This window comes from Mustela lutreola, chromosome 8 (genome assembly GCF_030435805.1).
Source record: "Mustela lutreola isolate mMusLut2 chromosome 8, mMusLut2.pri, whole genome shotgun sequence".
Taxonomy (NCBI): domain Eukaryota; kingdom Metazoa; phylum Chordata; class Mammalia; order Carnivora; family Mustelidae; genus Mustela; species Mustela lutreola.
This window is the reverse complement of record NC_081297.1, coordinates 143,197,136-143,223,260: the sequence shown is the minus strand read 5'-3', so window position 1 is coordinate 143,223,260 and position 26,125 is coordinate 143,197,136. Positions and strand designations below refer to the sequence as shown.

Genomic DNA, 26,125 nt, shown 5'->3' with positions numbered 1-26,125 from the left:
TGTTGAGTGTGGAGTCTGACACAGGGCTCAATCTCACAACCCCAAGATCATGACCTGAGCTGAAATCAAGGGTCAGATGCTTAACCAACTGAGCCACCCAGGTACCCTGGAGAATATTTTTTAAATTTTAAGAGAATTATACATTACTTCACATCAATAAACTTGAAGAGTAAATAAAATAGAGGGAAAATAAAGAATAATCAAGGAAAATAGAAATTACTAAAATCAATTCAAGAAAAATTATGAAAATAACAACAAAAACCCACAGCAGAAATCTGTAAGGTATTCCAAGAAGTAGCCACTAAAACTACATCAGGCACAAATGGTTTTCTGGGTGAATTCTACCAAACTTCTATCAGATAATTTCCATGTCATCCCTACTATTCCCAAACTTATGGAGACAACAGGGAAAGCTTCCTAATTTCTTCTTTGTGGCTAACATATTCCTGATATCCATCTGAACTGAGATGGTACAAAAAATAAAACTATAGATCAATCTTCACTTGCGAAGACAAATATAAAAATCCTAAGTAAAATATCAACAAATAGAATTCGGCAGTTTTAAAAGAACAGTTCCTTATGACCACGCAGGGTATATACCAACAATACAAGGATGGTTAAATTACAAAATCTATTAACATAACTTCACTTGTTCAACAAGTATGTGCTCAATGCTTTCTGTGTGCCTGAGTCCATGCTAGTTGAGTTAGTGAACCGTACCAGAAAGGTTCTTGTCCATGTGCAGCCAACATCCTTGCAGAAGAAGGAAATCACTGATAAGGAAATGAAGTGTTTGATGGCATACAGAATAACTATGGGAGGTTCACTTTAGATAAGGTGGTTAGGGAAGGCTTATCTCAGGCTGGACATTTAAACTGAGTTCAAAAGCAACCTGCTAGCTTAAAAGAACAAGAGGGATGATCAGGAGGCTAGAACATGTGAGCAGGGGAGCAAAGTATGAGATGCATCTGAGAGTAAGAGGAGCTAGATCATTCTGGGTCTTGCAGGCCACGATAAGGATGTTCTTTTAAGAACAGTGGACAGTCGGATGCCTGGGTGGCTCAGTCAGTTGAGCCTCTGGCTCAGGTCATGGTCTCAGGGTCCTGGGATCAAGTCCCACATTGGCCTCCTTGCCCAGCCAGGAGCATGCTTATCCCTCTGTCTGCCACTACCCCCTGCTTGTGTACTCTATCTCCCTCCCTCTCTTGGACAAATAAATAAAATAAAAATATTTTTAAAAAGAAACAAAAGAAGAGTGGAAAGTCACAGAAGAATTTTAAAACAGGAGACCAAATGGCACTATTTTATCCATTACTCATTTTCTACTTAAGGACTATCGTCTACCAGCTTGTCAGGAGACTAGGAAAATATTTAGGACCTGAAAAAATATACTTCCAAGTCAAAGATACAAAAAGAAAATTATAACCACAAAAATTAATAAAGGCTTAAATGTCCTGAAATATAACCACCCAGGAATTTTTTTTTTCTTTTTCTCTTAACCCAGGGCCTCATCTCATGATCCTGAGATCAAGACCTGAGCTGGGATCAAGAGTCAGATGCTTAACTGACTGAGCCACCCAGGTGCCCCAAACCCAAGACTTTCATTCACTGTTAAACTTGGGATTTACACTTGATCTAAGCCAAAAGGCAGAGACATCTGAAAACAATTCTCACTTTACAAAAATTCCTAAAAATGCTAACTGTTAAAAAAATCTCAGGTAATTATAAATTAAGTTAGTTATTTGTAGCCAAAGAACTTCAGTAGCAAAATTATTAATATCCTTTAAACACATGATAGCAAAAATAAATAAAACCACAAGTTTAATATGGAACCTGGGTACCTTTTACTGGATATCCTATAAAGTGGGGCAAAGTCTCCAAACCCTCCCTAAGTACGCATTTCAAGGACCCATGGAGGTCTTACCACCACTTTAGGAGAGACAGGATCAGATTAATGTTTTGAAAGGCTCATCCTGCTCGTACATGGAGAATACACTCTACAAGATCCAGAGCAGAAGCAGAGAGACAAACTGGCAGGCAACTGTGGCCATCTAGGTGAGGGAGTGACCAAGTAGAGGGGGGAGAGGTGGGGAATATATTTAGAAGGTACAAGTGAGTCTATCATCAGATTAGTAGTTGTTGTTAAGAATAATAGCTGTGACCATGAAATAAAGTAAGGCCAATCAACTCTTTCAAAAATAAGACTTCAAATTCTGGACCTACCATTCATTCATACAGTCAAGAAACTTTTTGGTTTTTGTGCAAATTTTAAAGTGTCCACCACACATTATATACTGTGCTAGAACGAGGCCCTGGGGGATACAAAGATGACTTTTAACACCCTCAAGGACAGAAACATAGTTAAAATACAGTATGGCAGGGGTGCCTGGATGGCTCTTCAGTTAAGCGTCTGACTCGTGATTTCAGCTCAGGTCATGATCTCAGGGTTGTGAGACCGAGCCTGGTGTTGGGCTCCGCACTAGGCGTGGTGCCTACTTAAGATTCTCCCTCTCCCTCTCACCTGCCCCCTTAAAAAACAGCGCGGTAAGTGCCATAAATAAAGAACAGAGACACAAGATAGTTATGCCGCAGGAATACAAAGAACTAAGTGCTGGGAGAGTCACAGAAGATTTCACAGGGGATATGAGATTATGAACAGAGTCTAAAAAATGAGTAGGAGTTTGCCATGGAGAGAACATAGAAAAGGTAAAGACTTTTCTAAGTTTATCAACTTCCAGTACTATCAAATGCTGGCAACAACGAAGGCTGACAAGAAACAATACAAATTTAAGAGCTAACTTTTTCAGGATTCTTAAATCCCAACAAAATGAGAAGGTGGATATAGTAGCCAAAGCTTCTAGCTGGAAAACAGAATGTTAGCATTTATACTCTTACTACATTTAGAAATTAGAATGCTAGCAGACCTAATTTTAGGGAACATTAAAAAAAATTCTCGAATTCTTTAGAACCAAAACTCCAAGATCAAATTTGCATTTAGAGGAAGAATTCCTTGATACTGAGGGTTGAGGCTGCTGTCCTCTGTGCTTCTGGCTCCCTGTGCACATGTCTAGGGTAGCAGCTTCATGCCCTGTTGCTGTTGTCACCCATTCATTTTGTACTTCTTCTAAACTCTGAGCTTCTTAAGCACAGACTATGTGGCTACACTACACTTCTGTGTAGTACACAGAAGGAATTCAGTTCGTATTTGCCGGATGAAGGACCAAACGAATTAGCAAAGGAATAAATGAACAGTACAAATCTAAGTATTTACAGGGTGCAAAAGAAGACGATACTTAAAAACCTCTAATTGGTTGGGGGCGCCTGGGTGGCTCAGTTGTTAAGATCCTAGGACCCTGGGATCCAGCTCCACATGGAGCCCGTGTGCGCGGAGCCTTGCCTCAGGCTCCCTGCTCAGCGGGAAGCCTGCTTCTCCCTCTCCCACCCCCCATCCTTGTGTTCCCTCTCTCACTGTGTATCTCCCTGTCAAATAAATAAAATCTTAAAACAAGAGAAAACAAAAAACCTCTAATTGAAAGAAGATAAAACATGTACACAGGATAGTCAACCAGAAAGTACAAAATAAACTGTTAACTGTATGGCTTGCCTAAGAGACACAGGAGTTTGAAAACAGAGGCTCTCCCGAAGCCCTTCAAGGGGTCCTGGCACTGTGCCCAAATGATCTCCCTGCTTTATTCTGTTGCAGTGTGTTTTTGTCTTCTTCTTTAATTGTGGTAAAATACACCTGTTATGAAATTTACCATCTTAACCAGTTGTATGGTTCAGTAGCATTAAGCATATTCATGTTGCTGTGAAACAGATCTCCCGATCTCTAGAGCTATTTTATCTTGCAAATCTGAAATTCTATACCCATTAACCAACTTCCCTTCTTCCTCTCCTCTGGTCCTTTGTAACCACTATTTTATTTTCTATTTATATAAATTTGACTACTTTAGATACCTCATTTAAGTGAGACCACCCAGTATTTGTCTTTCTGGGACTGGCTTATTTCACTCAACACAGTATTCTCAAGATTCAATCCAGCTGTGTATGTGACCGGATTTCCTTCTTTTTCATGGCTAATACTCCGCAGTATGTATACGCCACCTTTTGTTTTTCAATTCATCCACCCATGGACCCTTGGGTTGCTTCTGCCTCCTGGCTACAGATGCCTATGCAAACAGTTCAATTCTTCTGCATGTGTACCCAGAAGGCAGACTGCTGGATCATGCGGTAGTTCTATTTTTATTTTTTTGAGAAATCTTTTGTCTTCCATAGCAGTTATGTCATTTTATAATCCCAACAGCACGCAAAGGTTTCAATTTCTCCACATCTTTGCCAACACTTGCTCTTTTCTGGTTTTGGTGTTTTTGTTCTGGGTTTTGGTTTTTGGGGTTTTGTTTTTGTTTTGATAGTAGTTCCTGATATATGTGAAGTAGTATCTCATTATGGTTTTGATTTGCATTTCTTTCTTAGTGATGATGAGTGTCTTTTCATATGCTTACTGGCCATTTATATATCCTTGGAGAAATGTCTATTCAAGTCCTTTGCCCATTTTTAAATCACGTTATTTGATCTTTTGTTGTTGAGGTACAGTTCTCTACATATCCTGCATATTAATCCCTTACCAGATATACGACTTGCAGATATTTTCTCCCATTCTGTAGACTGCCTTTTCACTCTATGGACTGTGTCTTTTGATGCACAAAATTGTAAAACTTTGATGTAGTCTCATTGGTCTATTTTTGCCTATACTTTTGGTGTCACATCCAAGAAATCCCTGCCAACTCCAGTGTCATGAGGCTTTCCTCTTCTGTTTTCTTCAAAGAGTTTTATTCTGTTAGGTCTTAATCCATTTTGAGTTAATTTTTGTACATGGTATGAGACAAGGGGACATCTTCATTCTTTCACAACTGGGTAGCTAGTGCTCCCAACACCATTTGTTGGAAAGACCCTCTCCTTCATTCCCCATTGAATGGTTTTGGCACTCTTGTCAAAGATCACTTGACCTTATATGTGAATATTTATTTCTGGCTTTCTATCCTATTCCATTGTCTATTTGCCTATCACTATGCCAGTATCACACTGTTTTGATTACTGTAACTTTGTAATATATTTTGAAATTGGAAGTGTGACTACTCCAACTTTGTTCTAAATGACCAATTATTTTTATAAAGTGTGCAAAGACAAAATATTTTCATCACTTTAACCCATATTGTTAAAACCACAGTCTCTTTCCATTTCAACTTTCCCCCATCATGATTCCCTGTCAGTAGAGTTAGAGTGGGTGCAGGCATTTTAGGGATCTGTAGAAAGAAGTTAAATTGGTGATATGTTCATTTTAAGATTAGCGGAATATAGTCACGTGGTTCTCAGTCTCGTCTCTGTGTGTTTGAGTAATGTTAACCATCCTTGTATACAAAGATGTTACCGGGCCAACTTACTCTGCATCATGATATAAATGTGTCAGTTCAAAGAGTATTTCAAAGTAGCCAATGTACAGGAAAAAATGAAGCCTTGTAATTTAAAGGATACTTGATAGAGGTTTTTCCCAAAGTTGACAATAATCTTAAAAACTTATATAATGTTAGTAATAACAAGTTGTGAGAATGAAAGGAACTTTGCTAATCTGTCAATAAGAAAAACCATATTCTGGTCAACCTTTCTGTAATAAACAATAAATTACCTTTTTATTCTATTTTTAGAAAATATCACAGAATTGTTATATGAAAGAGCAACAAAGACTATACAGCCAAAAAATGGAGAGAAAAAAGTTTCACAGTGATGTGTTAAGCAGTGAATACAAATATTATTGCTATTTTTCTGACTTTTGTATTTGTCAACTCTTAAAAGTTGCCATTTTTGTGATTTCTTTCCTCATTGCAAATAAATGTTCACTTCTGTACAACTTGTCTTTGAAATTAATGCTCTTAAAGAGCATTCCCACAAAACCCAGATTCACTCCTGGTCAGAAAGGTCTTCTTTGCCTGAACAAAGGCATATAGAGGGGAAGGAAATGAGACGTGCATGGAAGGCCTTATGGAAAGCCACTGGATGGGTGCAGAAAGATCCTTTAATTAATTAATTAGGCAACTAATTAGTTAGATTTTTCTTCTAAAATAATCTCTATGCCCAACATGGGGCTTGAACTCATGACTCCGAGATCAAGAGTCACAAGCTCTAACCTACTGAGCCAGCAGGATCCCCAAGATCCTTTAAACAACAAAAAAAATATATGCATTGGTAGGCTAAAGGCACAAAGAAAAAGTTCAGACATGGATAGAAAGGCAACTTCTGCTAAATAAATAATAATCAACAATTGGCTTATGGTAGAGATCCTTAAAGAACAGTCTCAAAATCAGGTCTGTTAGAATATACTCAAGAAAGCATTGGCTATAAAGTCAAACATGATATGTTATCAAATTACATCCCTTCTGCTAATAAAAAATAAAATATTCTGGAGTTAGGATTTTTAATAACTTCACCTCAGACTTTCAAAGTGAGTATAGAACAGAGATTCTTAGCACTCAGATAACCTCATTCATTCAATATAGTATATTTATTGACATTTTCTATGGGCCATTGGCAGTGACCAAGCTGAAAAAGGTCTTTGTCCTTGCAGAGCTTAAGAGCAAAAAAGCTTAATCTGCCTGCCATGGTGTGCCTCCTCTCTACCATGTTCTTCACCTCTCCTCCAGCCCCAACTTCCAGGCACAGACATTCCCAGCAGAAGGGAAACCCAGGCCAAGTGCTCGGGGCAGAGCTTGTCTCCACACCCTCTAGTGATCGTAACATTTGGGGGAAATAAACACTAGCTTCTCTTCATGACACCCCTGGAGATTCCTGCAGCTGAACTTGTAGTTCTTTACCTGTAATTGCTATTTCAAAGATTTCAGAAACATTTTATAACTACACAATAATAACATCTAAAAAAAAAAAAAAAAAAAGCCTAAGACACCAATTTCAAGGAACCAGGCAGATACATCTTGCCTTTCGAGTAATGTTTTTCCATAAAGGCAGTTAGTTTGTCCATAAGCAAAATATAAGCTAAATAATTAAGACTATTATAAAATTAGCCACAGTTTTCTAAGAACTGCATGATCTATCCTATTCATTGTTGGTTAAAGTCGCCACTCGAACCTGTAAGTAGCAGCAACCCACACAGTTTGTATCATTTTCAACTATGAAACACACAGCTCCTGAAGTTACTCTTACTGTAACTAATCCATGGACCAGACATCCAAGAAAAACCTCATGAAATACAATTCAGAACCTATTATGTACGATTCTGAAACTCGGGAGAAAAATGTTTTCAGAGAATTAATTTTTTCAGTCACTTCAATGCAAATTACAAAATTTATTAGCAAGGGATAGTTTCCCAAAGACCTAATACAAAATGTTTATGGTTATGCTAAAATTCCCAGCAGCAAAAATTCCATGAGCATAACTATCATCTACTGAACCTCTTTGTGGCATTTTCAAAATACCAATTAACTTGAAAATAAAACTCATTTCCTTTCTCTTAAAAACAATCAAAGACAATTACATAGAAATCTAACTAGTCTTCTGATGTCCAGTTTACCGCTGTGTAATAATGATGGAGCTTACACAGAGTTCACTTTGGTACTTGTTAGTAAGTTTATTTCAACTTGTACATATTTCAATAGTTTAAAGAAAAAAAAATGGTGAAAAACTGATGGTAGAACACAAAAATGTTAAAATAAAAACACCTCTTTCCTATGGTCAAATACCAGTTAGTGTTTTGAAGATAATTATGTATAAAATAAGTGACTTGGAAATACTTTCTTCTCTCTCTCTCTCTCTCTCTCTCTCTCTCTGTGTGTGTGTGTGTGTATTTATTTAGGAAATACTATAGAGCTACCCCATTTTTTTTTTTTAAACAAGCACCCAAAAGAATGGTTGCGAAAGAACTCAGTATTAAATTTGGTGGTTAAACAGGAAACAATGAATATCCTAATAAAAGGAATCCTTAGTGTAGAGACTGGGGAAGAATAAACTTAAAAGTCGCACTACAGTATAAAAAGAATTGGAGGAAGATAGAGCCGGAAGTTAATGAGTTCCAGTAGGAGCAGAAACAAAGATAAGGTAAGGACAAGCTGTTAGAATTAATGAAAGGTCTGTATAATTAATAATTCAGAAAAATTAAAAGGGCATTTATAACTAGACATTTAAGTTGGGAGAAATGTAATTAGTAAGAAGAGAATTTAATCAAGACATCGAAGTTAAGACATTTAAAAAATAGCACCTCAAGCCCAAAGCCATATTACACCACACGAGAGTATAAAGAGCAATGTTGATTCCATAAATTACATTGTTTTCTCCGAATCAATATAAAACTATCTTCAACACTTTGATTTCCATATAGCCTCCCATGCAAACTCTGAACAGATTCTCCCTTAAAAAAGGGAAATCAAAAAAGATGGTACTCCAAGGGTGTTGAAATACAGGAACTGATATAATTAATTCTACCAATAAGCCTAAAAAGGGGATACTGTCTATGTACACATTATAAAATGAGATTTTTTAAAATTTTAATATGTATGTTTTATTTAAAATAACATAAAAATTACCAGTTCAACATAAAATCAATGTAAGTTTTATTAATTTTACATTATCTTTTATGGTACTAAGTCTTTGAAATTCCAGCTAAATTTTGTATTTAAAGTACCTTTAAATTTGGTTGCTTCTTTTGTGTATGTGGCAAACACATCAAATCAAATTTATCATCTTAACCATTTTTAAGTGTAAAGCTCAGTAGTGTTAAGTACATTCCCACTATTTTGCAACAGATCTCTAGAACTTTTTCATCTTGTAAAACATCCATTGAACACCGATTCCCTCTACTCCCTACCCAGAGACCTTGGCAATCCTCACTTTTCCACTTTCTGCTTTTAAGATTTTTAACATCAGATACTTCATTTGAGTGGAATCACACAGCATTTGTCCTTATGTGATTGGCTTATTTTGCTTAGCCTAATGCCCTTCAGTTTCATCTATATTGTAGCATGTGACAGGATTTCCTTATTTTTCAGGCTTTGTAATATTCCATTGTGCGTATATGCCACATTTTCTTTACCCACTCATCTCTCAATGGACATTGAGGTTGCCCCACTGCTTGGCTGTTTATGAATGCTGCAATGAACATGGGTGTGCAAATATGTCTCTGAGATCCCACTTTGAGAGATTTGTTTTTAATGCTGAATTTTCATAAAATGAACCAAAAGATTCAACAAAATTCAATCAACAAAGATTTACTAGAAAAACTGAATCACTGTAGTATATTCAAGGCAAATATCTTTTGAGAATGTGAGTCTACTTAAACATGGAGATTTAAAGCTTATTCTTGTTTATAAATTAGATTTTAAGGAAGAAATTGAAAAGAAGCTAAATTCATTAATACAGTTGATTGAACATCACAGGTTTGAAGTGTGTAGGTCCACTTAAATGCAGATTTTTTTTTAGTAAGTACAATACAGTGCTGTACATGTACTTTCTCTTCCTTATGATTTTAAAACATTTTTTCTCTAACATTTTACTGTAAGAATTTAGCATAGAATGTATATAACATACAAAATACGTGTCAATTGACTGTTTATATTATCCATAAGGTTTCCAATTAACAGTAGACTACTAGTAGTTAAACTTTTGGGGAGTCAAGAGTTACCTGTGGATTTCTGACTGTGTGGGGGTCAGTGCCCCTACCTAACTCTCATGTTGTTCAAAGGTCAACTGTACACGAAAACGGATATTTGGCTGCAAATAATTTGCAACAAATAATCTGCCTTCAAACATCTAGACCATCACTTGCCTCATAAATAAAACCAAATCAGGAGCCTGTCTTGGGTGGAAACATTTTATATAAAATGAGCTTTCAAATAAGCAGAGTCAAACACAATCTATGAGCAACTATCTGCTTATGCTTTTTGAAAAGCTGTTATAGTTTTATCTTTACCCCCGTGTTAAACACATTATGTGATTAATGCTGTGTGAGTTTAATGTAGTAATTATATGGCAATAAACTTAGCTTGTTTGATTTGTTATAGTAGCTCATAAAGTAAATATTCTCAGAAAAATGATTGTATTAGATATAGTAATACTTCATAAACCTCATTAAAAAGCAACAATATTGAAACAATATATATACACAAAGTGTTTAAAGCTATATACTCTACTTAATCTTGTTCACACATACATCAGAATCCAGTACAACTGATCTAAATATTAACAGTTTAGCACAGATATTTCTCAATATCAAAAGTCAATTATTATTTTTTAAAAAGTCAATTATTTTTTAAGAGGGTTTTCTACATGCATAGCTACCCTAACTTGCCTGTTAAAAGAATTTAGCTCCACTGAAATAAACATCAAGAAAATAAAATAATTTTTTCAAAACTTCTGGCACCTATGGTAAAAATGTTAAATGATGAAGCAAAGAAAGTGGCATAGATCAGCTAATAAAAATAATTTTAGTCCTAATCCTTAAAAGAATTTGCTCTATGACCCTGACATTCTATTAGCCCTATATTCCATCTGCCTCCATAAATAAAATAGGCTATTCATACAAACTGAGACCAGTGAACGAGAGCCATTTTGGAAATCAATTTGGAAAAAAATTTAGATCTCTGCCTCACTTCATACACAAAAATGAGTACCAGTTCAATTAAGCTGTAAAGGGAAAGGGGCGCCTGGGTAGCTCTGTTGGTTAAGCAACTGCCTCCAGCTCAGGTCATGATCCCCGGGGGCCTGGGATTGAGCCCCGCACTGGGCTCCCTGCTCATTGGGAACTCTGCTTCTCTCCTGCCTCTGCACCCCACCCCCCATCCTGCCCTGGTTCATGCATGTGCTTTCTCTCTGAAACAAAAAATAAAATCTTTAAAAAAAAAATTTTTTTTTTAAATGTAAAGGTAAAAAGTAAAGCAAGAAAACTGAGGTATTTTATTACATTAGGGCAGGGACAACTTCTCTCAGCAAGCACAAAATATAGAAGCTACAAAGGCTGACTGATTTTATCACATAAAAATGTTTTAACTTTATAAGTATGAAAGATACTCCAATGATAAAAGATAAAAGATTGGGAGAAAATATTTAAAACATCTCAGAAGACAAAGGTTAATATCTATATCTTATGAAGGGCTCCTACAAAGCTATCAAAAGAAACAATCCAATAGAAAAATGGGAATAATATGCAAATAAATTATACATAAGATTCAAAAATCGATGGCCAATAACTAACAAAAGATATTCTAACTTATTAGTAAGCAGAAAGGAGCAAATTAAAACAATAAAATATTAGGGGTCCCTGGCTAGCTCAGTCGGTGGAACACATGACTTTTGATCTTGAGGTTGTGAGTTCAAACCCCATGTTGGGTGTAGAGATTACTTTAATAAAACAACAACACACATAATAAAATATAAGAGTGGCAAAAATTTCAGGATAAGTCATTTTATTGTCATCAAAGATGAGGAGAAATGGGCATTCTTATACACTATTTATGGAAGGCATCATGGGTATATAGCTTCTTTAGAAGGCAATTTGTTAATAGCTACCTTCATGCAAAAAAAAAAAAAAATTCTATGAACTGACAATTCCATCTCTAGAAATTTATTCCACAGAAATACACCTGTGAATAAAGATATAAGAATTAAGGATGTTCAATAAAGTATTATTTGTAATAATCAAAGAAGTAGAGACCACCAAAATATCTACTGGAGAAGAATGATTATAGTCCATCCATTCAACAAAATGTTCTGTAAATGTTTAAGAGAATGAAAGAGGCTGTGTAAGATGCCAAATTAAAAAAGCAAGTCACAGAAGAAAAATGTTGGGTAAAAAAATTCCTATTTAGTTATTTTAAGATATACAGAAAATGGGGTGTCTGGCTGCCTCAGATGGTAGAATGTCCAACTCTTGATCTCAGGGTTGTGAGTTCCAGCCCCACGCTGGTGTGAAGCCTACTAAATTAAAAGAATAAATAAACAAACAAACAAACAAATAAATAAATAAGTAAAATATACAGTAAGTGTTTACAAGGATTAGGAGGGGAAGATGGGTAAAAGAAGAGTCTCGCTTTTATTCCTATATCTACATTTACCATTTGAATGTTTTATGACAAACATGTACAGCTGCCCCTTAAACAACGTGTGGGTTGGGGCACTGACTCCTCCACACAGTTGGAAACCTGAGAATTATTTCTGATTCTCCACAACTTAACTATGAATAGCCAACTGCTGACTGGAAACCTTACTGATAGCAAACTGTCAACAACTACTTTGTATGTTATATGAATTCTGTATTATATACTTACAATAAAGTATGCAAAAGAAAGTGTTTTATTGACTGACTGATTTTTAAATATTTCATTTATTTATGTGAAGAGAGTGAGACCGCACAAGCAAAGGAGAGGCAGAGGGAGAGGGAGAAGCAACTCCTCACTGAGCAGGGAGCCAAAGGCAAATGGTTAACCGACTGAGCCACCCAGACACCGTTTAAAACATAAAATGTTTTATTTTATTTTTTGTTTTGTTTTGAGTTTTTATTTAAATTTTAGTTAGTCAACATATATAGTGTAGGCGCACCTGGGTAGCTCAATTAGTTAAGTTTCCATCTCCTGATCTCAGAGTAGTGAGTTCAAGACTCCAACTGGGGCTCCACGCGAGGTGTGAAGCCTACTTTAAAAAAAAAACAAAAGCAAAAACAAACAAACAAGCAAAATCATAGTTCAATATTGGTTTTAAGAGTAGAATTTAGTGAAGAAAATGTTTTAAAATCATGAGGAAAAGAAAGTACATTTACAGCACTTTCCCATATTTTTCCGGCTTAGTCAGAAAAGCATGCAACTCTTGATCTTAGGGTTGTGAGTTTGAGCACTATGTTTGGTGTAGAGATTACTAAAAATAAATAAACTTTAAAAAAAATTCCATGTATAAATGGACTTGCACAATTCAAACCCGTGTTGTTCAAGAGCCAACTGTGTTATTTTTAATAATTAGGAAAAAAAAAGAATAAGCAGGAATTTCACAAGTTATTTGGCAATGTGTACATGCCCAGGATCTAGAATGTAATATTGAATTCCTAGATCCTACTACCCAGGATTCAATCATCCTCTGCCAACTGCAGTTCTGAGATAACGAAATCATCATCATCATCATCATCATCATCATCATTATCAAAAGACCACATCGCCTTTGGTCCCCACTCCCATAGAAGAGCTGGACAAGTCTATGGGAGGAGCATCTAGTGAGAAGCATCATTTCTGCTTTATCATTTCAATATATGACAGCAGATCAGGCTCAGGAAGAAAAATAAAACAAAACCAGACACAAAACAAAACAGGATTAATCTGTGAAAAGGCAGTATGAGACTCACGAAAACAAAACAAGGTAAGGATACAACACAAGTCCACGGGGCTGTTTGAAGCTCTAAAAGAAGCACCGTTTGTGTAACACAGAACTTGTGGGAGAATCTGCCCCAGGGATGCCTTCTGAATACCTAGAGAGGCTGATACAGGATAAGGGTTACTGGAGCAGGTTTTTAAAGATAAAGACTAGTTTGTTTGGGAAATGGATACCCCTGGAGAACAGAACTTTCATCTGTGTTTTAAAAATAGGCTTAATGCCATTTTCATTGCTTCCCCCACCTCCCTCTTATCCATGGGGCTTTGATCTTAACACCACTACTTTTCGGAAACACTGCTCCCAAGGTTGGCAAAGGATTTGGGTTCAGGAGATACTATAAAACACCTTAATGTCAGAAAGATCCAGGTTCAAATCCTAACTTCCATTTCAAGCTGCATTCCCATGGACAAGTTACCTACCACGACCCTGGAGTAAAATGGTACACTGTCACGAACAGAAAGAACATCAACAGCATCTAAGCAATGTACCTTATGCACAGAAAACCCTAATCAAACGGGAGGTATCATTTTTATATTATAAGACCTCTGACCGGAGTTGGGGGTTGGGGGAGTGGGCAAGAGGATGGGAGAAATGTCCGAACTGTTCCTGTAATTCCACGGGGACTCAATGTTTGGCATTCCACTTGGCTAACGATGAAATGACTCCATGAGTCCATGTAGAATATAAGTGCATTTGACAGAATACAGCAAAGTTAGGATTTATATTGTAAGCTATTTTTAAAACTGCCTGGTTAGCAAATTAAACCAGCTGTGAAAATATCCTGGTTTCCATTCACAACAAATACAAGATAAACATTCTCCTTAATGAACCTGGCCTTGTGGCAGCACAGCATATTCTGCATAATTCATTCCTAAGGGTTTCGGAGACATCATTTTCATAAGACAGACCAAAACTAAACTATTTTCTAAGGAAAAGGAAAAGAAAAGAGAAAAAAAAAGATGAGAGAGGAGTTTCTTTCTACAGATTTTCAGTAAATTCCATGAATCGCTGTAGTTTAGGAGACTACAGTCTGAATAAAGGAAGTTCTGTCAATACTTCAGGCCAGCCTTAACTGTGCTTCCTTTAAAAGGGCATATGAAACACCAGTCTTCTCTGCAACACAATTTTTCAAGTTCTGGGGCAAAGGGAGGAGAAAAATCTGCTCATGGTCACCCAAAAGCTACTCCGAGGACTCCCAATTTCAGATTTAAAACTGATCACTCTTTGAGAAGTCAGGGGAGAGATCCTGAATTATTTAGAATGTTGGCTAAGTTATATTATTTATGATTGCCGTTCCTTTAGGGAAACAATTTGTTATTTAAACAGAGAACAGAAGTATAAATAACTAAATGAAATAGAATTTCAGGAAGTGCTATACAAATAAATTCGTACTTGGAATGCAGGGAAAGTCTATTCGTTTAGTGCACTTCATAAAGACATAGCTAAGAAAAGAATGTAACATTTTAAACTTCTTTGGAAATCAACCAGACTGAATTAGTTCAATTTGGAACATCCTAAGCCTTAAAGCCTTTGCTAAAGTGTAACACAAATTTTGATTAGCCAAGTGTGAAAAACTACAAAGCCAACTTTCCTGTCCCTCCAGTTAGTCTGTCTATAAATAGAAGCAAATGCATTACCAGCCACCAAAGCATTTGGTGAGTTCCAGTGTGCCCAACGTATGCATCCTCTGCAAACGTGCTCTCAGCATGTTTAACCAAAGTACTTCTGAAGATCTGTAATAGGACCCTTTTTAAATAAACTGTGACTCACTGTTTGCTTTCTTCACCAGGAGGTGGAGTCTTGCCATGCCCTTCCATTACAAAATCCTCCTGTTCCACCTGCAAAAGGCAAGCACCACAGGTCAGCAGTAGTCAGTAACTAAGATACAGCTCACTCAAACTTCCAGGGCCTGGCCCGTGCACAACCACATGGCCACTGCCCTCTGTTGCCTGGTCCAGAAGCCTGGGCCAGTGCCTTTCAATCCCCAGGTTTGTTCAAGGCATCTCTCCTAGTTTTGCAGAACAGAAAAGGAAGTGTGTTGACTTGGAACTCACATAACTGTAACCAAAAAAAAAAAAATTTACATCTGGAATATAATAACAAATTGCTATGAATCAATAAGAAAAAGACAATGAACCAGAAAATTTTACAAAATAATCAAGTAGGAATTTTACTGAAGAGGATGCACAAATGAAAAGATATTCAATCTCATGTCAACCAGGAAAATGCAAATTAAAACCACCAAGAGAGGGGCGCCTGGGTGGCTCAGTGGGTTAAGCCTCTGCCTTTGGCTCAGGTCATGATCTCAGGATCCTGGGATCGAGCCCCACATCAGGCTCTCTGCTCAGCGGGGAGCCTGCTTCCCCCCTCTCTCTCTGCCTGCCTGTCTGCCTACTTGTGATCTCTGTCTGTCAAATAAATAAATAAAATCTTTAAAAAAAAAAAAAACCATCAAGAGATACCATTTCACAACTACCAGGTTGGCTAAAATTAAAAAGTTGGGCAATACCAAGTGTTGGCAAGGGGACGGAAGAACAGCAACACTCATCTACTTCCGGTGGGAAGAAAAATTGGTGCAACTGCTTTTCAAAAGTTTGCCACTATCTGTTACATTGGACTATGTATGTACTGTACAATCTAGTGACTGCACCTCTGGATAAATACTGCAGAGAAACTTTTACACATATATAGAAATATTTTTTGTAGAATTACTTTAAACAGAAAAAAAGCAAACATCCATCAACAGTAAAATAAATAAATATACTATGGTGTTTTCAGAGCAACAGAACACTATACTATATGAAAAGGAATTAACTGTAGCTACACACCTCAACCGAGATGAGTTACAAAAACACAATACTGGGTGAAAAAGCAAATCATAAAAGAATACATAGGCAGTATAATTCCATTACATAAAGTTCAAATATACACTTTTTAAAACTATATATATGCATGTGTATATAGATGTATATGTGTGTATATATAGTTTTTATTTTTATTACTTTTAAAAAAGATTATTTATTTATTCACTTATTTGAGAGCAAGAGAGTAAGAGAGAGAGTGAGAGCACGAGATGGAAGAGAGTCAGGGGAGAAGCAGATTCTCCCCGCTCAGTGGGGAGCCCGATGCGGGGCTAGATCCTAGGACTCCAGGTTCAGGACCTGAGCTAAAAGCAGTCGCTCAACCAACTAAGCCAGGTGTCCTTATATACAGTTCTTTAAAACTATTTTATTACTTTAGAAAGATTTTATTTATTTATTTGACAGAGAAAGTGGGAGAGCACAAGCAGGGGGAGCAGTAGAAGGAGAGGGAGGAGCAGGCTCCCCAGCTGAACAGGGAACCAGATTCGGGGTTCGATCCCAGGACCCTGGGATCATGACCTGAGTTGAAGGCAGAAGCTTAACCATCTGAGCCACCCAGGTACCCCTAAAAACTATTTTTAAAAAATAAATGACAAAATTAAAAAATTAAAAACAAACACACATACACACACACAAAAATGAATGACATACAAAATGTAGGCTAGGGATTGTCTTAGGAAGGGACATATGCAAGGTCCAGGGGTATGCCTGTGGTTTACTTCTTGGCCTGTGTAGAAGGTATATGGATATTTGCTTTATAATTATTCTTTTAACTATCCATTTCTTTCTTTTATATATGTATGGTTTATTTCTCAGTACAAATTTCAAGAGAGAAAAAACATTTTACCATTCCAAATGGTTTACTGATCTGGAAGATCAGTGACAGAGATAGAGCTACCTCCACAAATGGGGATTATCTGTCAGTCCTATGAAGACTCTCCCAAAAGGCAAAACTTAAAAAAAAAAAAAAAATCAAACAGATATATTCAAGGAAATAGACAAGATTATTCCCAACTTAGAAAAACAATTATAGGACCTAATAAGCTGGAAGACAGACAACAGTAACATAGACACATAAAATACAATGAAGCCCAAAGAAAACAAAAGGCTCTCCAATTCTGTCATCCCCAGTCTTCATTTCTTAAGAAGATGGGGTAATACTAAGAGGCTAAGTTTCAAAAAAGACGGAAAAATTAAGAGGTGTTCGTAATTTCCATTGAAGAAACCAGAGGAAACATACACAAGAATAATTAAAGACACATGCTGTGCATACTGTAAAAATTCAAACCAGGTTTTGACTTTATTCTTAGGAACTTCCTCACTCTGCAGCCTGTGGGACTTAGCCAAGGAGAGGGAGGATTCTCCCATCCTAAGCTTATACTTAGGATGTAAAAACTCTAGAAGAAAAAACAGGATTGCAGATGGACACTTAATGAGGAGCTTGAGATGACCTGGTTGTGTTACAAGAGTGTCCAGGTATATATTTGAAAATCACCGTGTTGCACATTTTATTGACTTAACTATATAAATCTTGTGCCTTAGTTAGGAAAAACAGGTGACAAACTATTTATGTTTATTAAGTTTCTTGCAAGTGCAAGCATCAATTATTTTCTTGAAGACAAGAATGACTATTCTCTCATTTATATGTATTATGGAAATTTCTTGATCCTTCATCTTTAAAAATTCTCTCCAATTAAAGAGCTCTAAGGAAAAAAAAGAGCTCTAAATTGTGCACCTTGGCCTCTGCTTAGTAGTTTTTTTTTTTTTGAAAAAGGTTTATCTAGAATCAATTTCTAGTTAACAGTAAGATCGAAGAACCCAGAGCTTTGACAATCTCTTCCAAGTGGGCTCCCAATCTTTAACTCTAGCCCCCATGTTATGCACACTAGTCTTCTCTGCTTAGATGGCCCAATAAATTTCTAAGGAAACATCACCTTTGTCCTCAAATTTCCTCTTCTTTTTATATCCCCTATGTCTCCAAATGGTACCATCATTCACTAAGATCCCCAAACATGAAACCTACACAGGTATGCCGCACTTTTCAAAAGTCTGTATTGTACCACTTCACTTTCACAAAAGACCTATGTTAATACCTATTTTTGCTAAGAACAACAGAAACCTGGAGAGGATTTTCGCTTTTTTACAAATGAAGGCAAAAAGCAAAGTAGCATTTAGAGCTGGTCTTGCAGCAGCCGTTACAGAGCAGTGCGCGCCCTGAGTGGCAGACAGGGGCACCACCAGTCTCCTTCCCTAGGACGTCCGGAGGACTCGGCATCTCGGCATCCTGCTGCCAGAGCTTTTAACTTTGTGAGCATCTGTGCTTTATCTCCAGTTATCCTGTGTGTCCGTTAGCAAGATGTGTCTTGAAGTGTCGGAAAAGGCTAGGAGAGGTTATTTTCTGGGTTTGGGAATGTGCCAAGATTTTCCCATATCAAGAAATGGTCATCGTTTCTTGGTTTTATACAACATTTGGACTTAGGAAAGATTTCATAGGAAAGCTCTACCTTCAGGTAGCAGGAGAAACCTGTCATCACACAAGAATCCAAGGTTCCCTCCTTAACCCTACATCCTATTAATCACCAAGTATTGTGGCTTTCACCTCTTAAATAGCTCTCACATGCACCTCCCCTTCTTTATTCTCTTTAATGGCCACAGTTAAAAACCAGCTTCTCTAAATCTCACTACTACACAAGTCTTCTCAGTGGTCTTTGTGCCTCTGGGTCCCATCTCATTTTAATACATCCTCCAAATTGTTTCTGTCAAGTGGGCTTTGGAAATGCAAATCTGACTGCATCATTCTCCTTGAAATTCTTCAGTGGTGCTCCATCACCTACCTGGAGGGATAAAGTTCAGTTCCTTTGCCTAAACAATCTTTTCATCTGCTTCTGCCTTACCCACTCTGAACCCCTGGTGGGGGCATACAACTCCTTAGCCCTCCGTGCATTTACATGAACTGCTCCCTCTTGCCTAGAAGCTCTGGCCTTCTGCCCACGAGCAGTTCAAATTCCTACTCATTCCCTTAAGTGTCAATTCAGATGCCTTTCCCTGGAAGACACCATCTCCTGCAGCAGGTTCACAACTTTTCTCAGTCTCCATCACCTCGAAGACAATAAAAACGGTCCAGAGAGATCACTGCTCCTTACTGCCACTTCCTGTTTTTCTCATGTCCACTTCCTGTCCCTTCCCTTATTTTTTTCCTACAAATTTCACGAACACCTTTGGACTTAGTTTGATGATCTCTACCACTCCGCCTCCTTGACTTCATCTGCAGGAGTTGCAAGATTTTTTTTTTTTTTTTTTTTTTAAAGTAGGCTCCCTGGCCAGCTTGGGGCTCAAACTCATAACCCTGAGATTAAGACCTGAGCTGAGATGAAGAGTTAAAAAGCTTTATTGACTGAGCCACCCAGGCACCCCTCAAGATTTTTATACATAAAATTTATACCATGTCTTCACCTTTCTCTCACTACCATTCATTCATTCAACTAACATTTCCTCAGCACATATTACACGCAAGGTGCTGGGCTGAGATAAAAGTGAAGAAGAGTGTCGGTGCCCTCAAAAAGCTTGCAGATTAGTGAGAAAGACAAACAAAACCCAGTAAATTACCAGCATTGTATGGTGATAGATGGTAGCTACACTTCTGGTGAACATAGCAGCATAAGGTACAGACCTGTGGGATCACCTGAAACTAATGGAACACACTGTGTTGACTATACTCCAATTAAAAAAAGACAAAACACGACCATACAGTGGGAGAAACCAATGCAAGGATCCAGGAAGGGCGCCTGGCACAGCCTAAAGGAGTCACACACACTAAACCAACCCCAGGCAGGTGACTTCCCTCCTTCCTAAATTCAGCTAGGGAACGGGCAGGACCCAAGCTGCTCCATGGCAACGTCCCTCAATTCTGAAATAGGACTCGGGCCACAAGCTCCCCTTGCACTCGCTCCCTCCATCTGAACCTGGGAAGAGTCCCTCTAACTTCTAGTTCTGCTGTTGGTCCTCAGTGCCCATTCAGAGGCTCCATGATGCATATTTCAGTGATTTTTCTGCTCGGTGCCCTAGATTTGCTCAACACCAACTTGTTTTTAGGGTATTTCTGTCCTACCAATCCCTTAATTTCTTCTCTTCTGCTCTGGGAATACAGAGCATAGCTGGAGAAAGTTACAAACTGGTTCCTTTTCAACCCTATGCCAATTAACTTCCACTCAGTGCTTGTATGTCAGCGCCTGGCCTGCAAAGCCCTTCACTCATTCATTCTGTAACTTTCCACTCTCCTCCAAGATTCCAAACCCATCCATAAGGCGTCCTCCTTAGTCTGGCCTTTCTGAAGATTATCCTGAAAGCCTGTCCCACACAATGGATGCCCGTGGTTTCTTCTTGTCTGGATTATGCAGTTGAACCTGCATCTTAACCCACTTCCCCCCACTCCACTGCTCCACCAGGCTCCCCTCACTGCCTGAATCCTAGATGCATGACCCACACCACACCACCTCCAAGAAGCTCTTTCTTCCTTTCAAGTAAAACCATCCCCTCAACTGACAAATACTTTGTAATCTCTTCTGTTCTGAAAAATTATTTTGGCCTGTGATACCCTCCAAATATCTTCCCGTTTTTACTCTTCCCTTTACTATCCAAATTATTAAGAGAATATACAATACTCCATTTCTTCCATGTTCTCATCACTGATCTGATAAAACACTGGTTGCCTGATTAAACTCTTATTGAAGTAACATATATATGAATTTCTTTTTTTTTTTTTAGATTTTATTTATTTGAGAGAGAGACAGAAGGAGCATGAGGGGGGAGGGGAAGAGGGAGAGGGAGAAGCAGACACCCCACTGAGCAGGGAGCCCAACATGGAGCTCCATCCCAGGACCCTGGGATTACGACCTCGGCTGAAGGCAGACACAATTGACAGAGCCCCCAGGCGCCCCTATATGATTTTAAAAATCAAATAATACCACCAGGCTTATAGACAAAAATAGCACTCTCCTCTGGTGGCCCCTCACCCACCCCCATGGAGTGCTTCTTCCCCATCCTCCCAACTTAAGTCACCATATTTGTTCAAATCAATATTCAGCGCTAACCGTGCTGTTACTGAGTAAATAACAGATACAGCTGAATCATACAGAATAGTGTAATTAAATTTGCTTTTCGTGTACAATTTTCTGTTTTCTGTGGAACTAACAATTACTACTTTCTCTTCTTACACTTTCTTTCGATTTGCGGGGCGGGGGGAGCTTAGTATTTATTATGGATTTTTCACTAATTCATCCTCAAACTCTCCAACAAAGCTGTAAGTCTCCTCTTAATAAATTCAAACACTTCAGGTAATCTACCAATTTCATTCCAGTCTGGGAGACCTTCCTCAGGGGTTTTCTCCTCTCCCAGTCTGGATGGTTTGCTCTCTAGGCCACTAAAGAGCTGACACAGGGATGTCTTCTCCCCTTCATCTCTGAAATTCCTGGTGTTCTGTCTCCTACCCAGGAGCATCTGTTCCCCAGATCCTTGGTCTTCTTTCATGGTCTACTCCCTGGTTTAGGTGGCACATATATTCCAGGGATTTCCTGATAAAAGGTATATGGAAAGTAGATTTTTTGAGATCTTGAATGACTGAAATGTCCTTATTTTATCCATATGTATAACTGACACACAGAATTTTTTTTTATCCACATACATAACTGAATTAGAAGTTCAAGTTAGTGAACCTTTTTCCCTTCACACTTTTGAAGTGATGCTGCAGTGTCTTCTAGTTCCCAGAGTTACGATATAGAAATCTATATCTATATACAGTATTTTAAATCCTAATGTTTTGGATACAACCTGTTTCTTTTCCAGAAACTTTTAGGGTCCTCTACCTCTCCTCTGTTCCGCAAATGCAAGCCACAAAGTATGGTTCTTTTTTTATTTATTGAGCTTCCAGGTAGGTACTTGCACTCTAGAAACTCGGATTCTTCAGGTTTAAGACATTTTCTCTACTTATTTTGATAATTTCATCCCCTCCACGAATTCCTTATTCATTGCTGAGTTTTGGGGGCTGATCCATAAATTTTCTTCTTTTCTCTCCAATTGCATCTCTCTGGCTTTTTCTTTTACTTTCTGGAGAGTCTCTCAACTTTACCTTCCAACACTTCTAATATTTAAAAGAATTTCTGCACTGTGACTTAATTTTTGAAAGCTCTTTCTTGTTCTCTGAATACTTTTTAATAGTCGTGCTCTTATTCCATGATTATACCCTCTTTTATCTCTGAAAATTAATTAGAGTGTTTTTGTTTTGATTTTCTTCTGCTCCATATATTACCTTGTTTCCTCCAAGTCCTCTTTTTTTAAAAATTTTTTTATTATATATTTTTTTAGATTTTATTTATTTGACAGACAGAGATGACAAGTAGGCAGAGACACAGGCAGAGAGGAGGAAGCAGGCCCCCTGCCGAGCAGAGAGCCCGACTCAGGCCTCGATCCCAGGACCCTGAGATCATGACCCGAGCCCAAGGCAGAGGATTAACCCACTGAGCCACCCAGGCGCCCTCAAGTTCCTCTTTTATATTTGCTTTGGTCACTATCCTCCAGTCATAGTTTTTTATCAGATGCCTGGTCATCTTTGGCTATCTGCTGATACTTATGAGGTAAGCCGGAAAGAACTCAGGAGTGCTCTTCATATGAAGAGAAGAGAGGGATATCCTCCCTGGATATCAGAAGGGAAACCTGGCCATTTCACTGGGAGAACTCTCAGGTGTCTGCCTCTATTTATTCCTTTTCTCCCTCTTTGGGCTTTTCAGTTACCCAGAGAGGTACCCTTTAATTCTCAGCCTGACTGGTGTAAGTCTGTCAGTGTTCGGGGACTGAATTTGGGAAGACAGCTGGCATGATCTCACATCAGTCAATCATCACTGACTTGACAGAATCTTTCTGCTTTGAGTTGGATCCTTCCCTCCACCTTGAGCCTTGCCATGGTACAAAAGGGAAAGCTATCCCTCTGGGATGTGCAGGCCAGAATACGAGGGGCTTTGCTCCTTGTAAATTCTTCAACCAATGCTGCTGTCAGTGTCACTCCAAAAGCTTTTTGGCTCTCAAAATTTTGTTGGCATTTCTTATGTTTCATATACTCTTCCATTTACTTTTTTTTTTTTCTGGTGGATTTATGCTTGCTAAAACAATTTCAGTGGAGTTTTGGAAGGGAGTGGAGACTAATAACTGGGTTTAATCTACCATGTCTAGATCTACTCTTAAAACTCTTTTATCTCTTCTTATTCCCCTCTATCAAAATTGCCTTATTTGGGGGGTGCCTTGGTGGCTCTGTCCATTAAATGTCTGACTCCTGATTTTTGGTTCAGATCATGATCTCAGGGTTGTGAGATCGAGCCCCATGTTGGGTTCTGTGCTGGGTGTGGAGCCTGCTTAGGATTTTCTTTCTCCCTCTGCCCTTCCCCCACCTCTCTCTTTCCCTCTCTCTCTAACCCCCCCACCCCAAACTGCTCTACTTAATGTCACCAATAAATATTTGTTGGTTGCCTCCTTCTTTAAAATATTATTTGAAGGGCGCCTGGGTGACTCAGTCAGTTATGTGTCTGCTTTTGACTCAGGTCATGTTCCCAGGGTCTGGGGATCAAGCGCCATGTCAGGCTCTGGCTAAGCGGGGAGTCTGCTTTTCCTACTCCCTCTGCCTCCTGCTTGTGCTCTCTCTTGCGCTCTCTCTCTCAAATAAAATGTTTTTTTTTTTTTTTAAGATTTTATTTATTTATTTGACAGAGATCACAAGCATGCAGAGAGGCAGGCAGATGGGGGGTAGGGAAGCAGGCTCCCTGCTGAGCAGAGAGCCCAATGTGATGCGGGATTCAATCCCAGGACCCTGAGATCGTGACCTGAGCTGAAGGCAGAGGCTTAACCCTCTGAGCCACCCAGGCACCCCCAAATCTATTGTTTTTAAAGATTCTATTATTTACTTGTCAGAGAGAGAGAGAACACAAGCCAGCAGAGCTGCAGGCAGAGGCAGAGAGAGAAGCAGGCTCCCTGCTGAGCAAGGAGCCTGATGCAGGACTTGAACCCAGGACCCTGGGATCATGACCTGACCCGAAGGCAGCTGCTTAACCAACTGAGCCTCCCAGGTGTACTGTAAAATAAAATCTATTTAAAAAATAAAAATAAGGGGCACCTGGGTAGCTCAGGGGGTTAAAGCCTCTGCTTTTGGCTTAGGTCATGATCTCAGGGTCCTGGGATCGAGCCCCGCATCAGGCTCTCTGCTCGGCGGGGAGCCTGCTTCCTCCCTCTCTCTCTGCCTGCCTCTCTGCCTACTTCTGATCTCTGTCTGTCAAATAAATAAATAAAATATTTTTTTTAAAAAAGCTACTATGAACATCATTTAGAAGTTTTTGTATGGATATATGCTGTCTTTTTCTTTGGGTAAATACTTAGTACTCAGCAGTGTGTATCTGTTTACAGATACACACAACAAAGATGCTACAACAAAGTACCACAGCTTGTGTGTTTTCAGTAGCAGCAATTTATTATCTCACGCAGACCTAAAAGCTAGAAGTGGGACACGAAGAAGAGCATTGGTTCTTTCACAGGGCTGTGAGGGAAGGATTTGTTTCAGGCCTCTCCCCTTGGCTTACAGATGGCTGTCTTCATGTTCGCATGGCATTCTCCCTCTGTGTATGTCTCTATGTCTAAATTCCCCTGTTTCATTTGTTTAAAGATTTTTCCATTTATTTGAGAGAGAGAGAAATCACAAGTGGAAGAGAGGAGCAGAGGGAGATGGAGAAGCAAACTCCCAGCTGAGCAGGGAGCCCAGTGTGGGCTTGACCCCAGGACTCTGAGATCATGACGTGAGCTGAAGGCAGATGCTTAAGTGACTAAGCCACCCATGTGCCTCTAAATTTCCCCCTTTAAAAAATGACTCACCCTAATGACTTATTTTGCTTTGATTACCTCTGTGGAGACCCTACCGCCAAACAAGGTCTATTTTGAGACAATGGGGGTTAAGACTTCCAACAGGTTAATTTGGGGATAGGGGCTAGACAGGGAAAACAATTCAGCCTCTAACAGTAGAACAGTAGAATATGGTAGCTGTATGTTTAACTTTTTAACAGTCTCTGACTGTTTTCCAAAGTGGCTGCAGCATTTTTATCTCCTCACCAGCAGTGTATGAGAGTTCCAATTCCTCATACCTCACCAACACTTGGTGTGGTAAGTCTTTTTAACTTCACCCATTCTAATTGTGGCTTTAATTACATTGACACTGAACATCTTTTCACAAGCTTCTTTGCCATCCGTTCTCTGGTAAAGTGCCATTCAAATTTTTGACCATTTTTAAAGCAGCTTTATTCTCTCTCTCTTCTTAAAAAATAAGCTCTATGCCAAATGTGGGGCTTCAATTCATAACCCCAAGATCAAGAGTTGCGTGCTCTATCAACTCTTGATACTTATTCTAAGTATCTTTACTGAGATATAATTTACGTAACATAAAGTTCACCTGTTTAAAGTATACAATTCAATGGCTTTTAATATATTCATAGAATTGTGCAATTATCACCACAATCCAATTTTAGAACACTTCTATCATCTCAAAAAGGAAATTTGTCCTTATTGGCAGTCATTCCCAATTTCCCTCTCTTCATCCACCTTTCCAGCACCAGATAATGGCTAATCTACTTCTGTCTCTACAGATTTGTCTGTTCTGAACATTTCATGTATAAATGAAGTCGTATAGTATGTGCTGTTTGTTTGTCTGCTTTCCCTGAGCATAATTTTTTTTCTTTTTAAAAAATTAACATATAATGTATTATTTGTTTCAGGGGTACAGGTCTGTGACTCATCAGCTTACACAATTCACAGCACTCATCACAGCA

General features: G+C 38.4%; 1 protein-coding gene across 8 annotated transcripts in view; it reads right to left on the bottom strand.

Annotated features, from left to right (window-relative positions):
* Positions 1 to 26,125, bottom strand: part of TNRC6B (trinucleotide repeat containing adaptor 6B) — a 262,528-nt gene that overhangs the window by 143,530 nt on the left and 92,873 nt on the right. For 6 of the 8 annotated variants that reach the window (XM_059187041.1, XM_059187052.1, XM_059187044.1 and 3 more), the window contains one exon: positions 15,184 to 15,251. The exons of the other annotated variants lie outside the window; for them this stretch is intronic. In XM_059187041.1, coding sequence (XP_059043024.1) covers positions 15,184 to 15,251 — 68 coding nt within the window. The remainder of the gene's footprint in view (positions 1 to 15,183; positions 15,252 to 26,125) is intronic. 8 annotated transcript variants of the gene reach the window in all.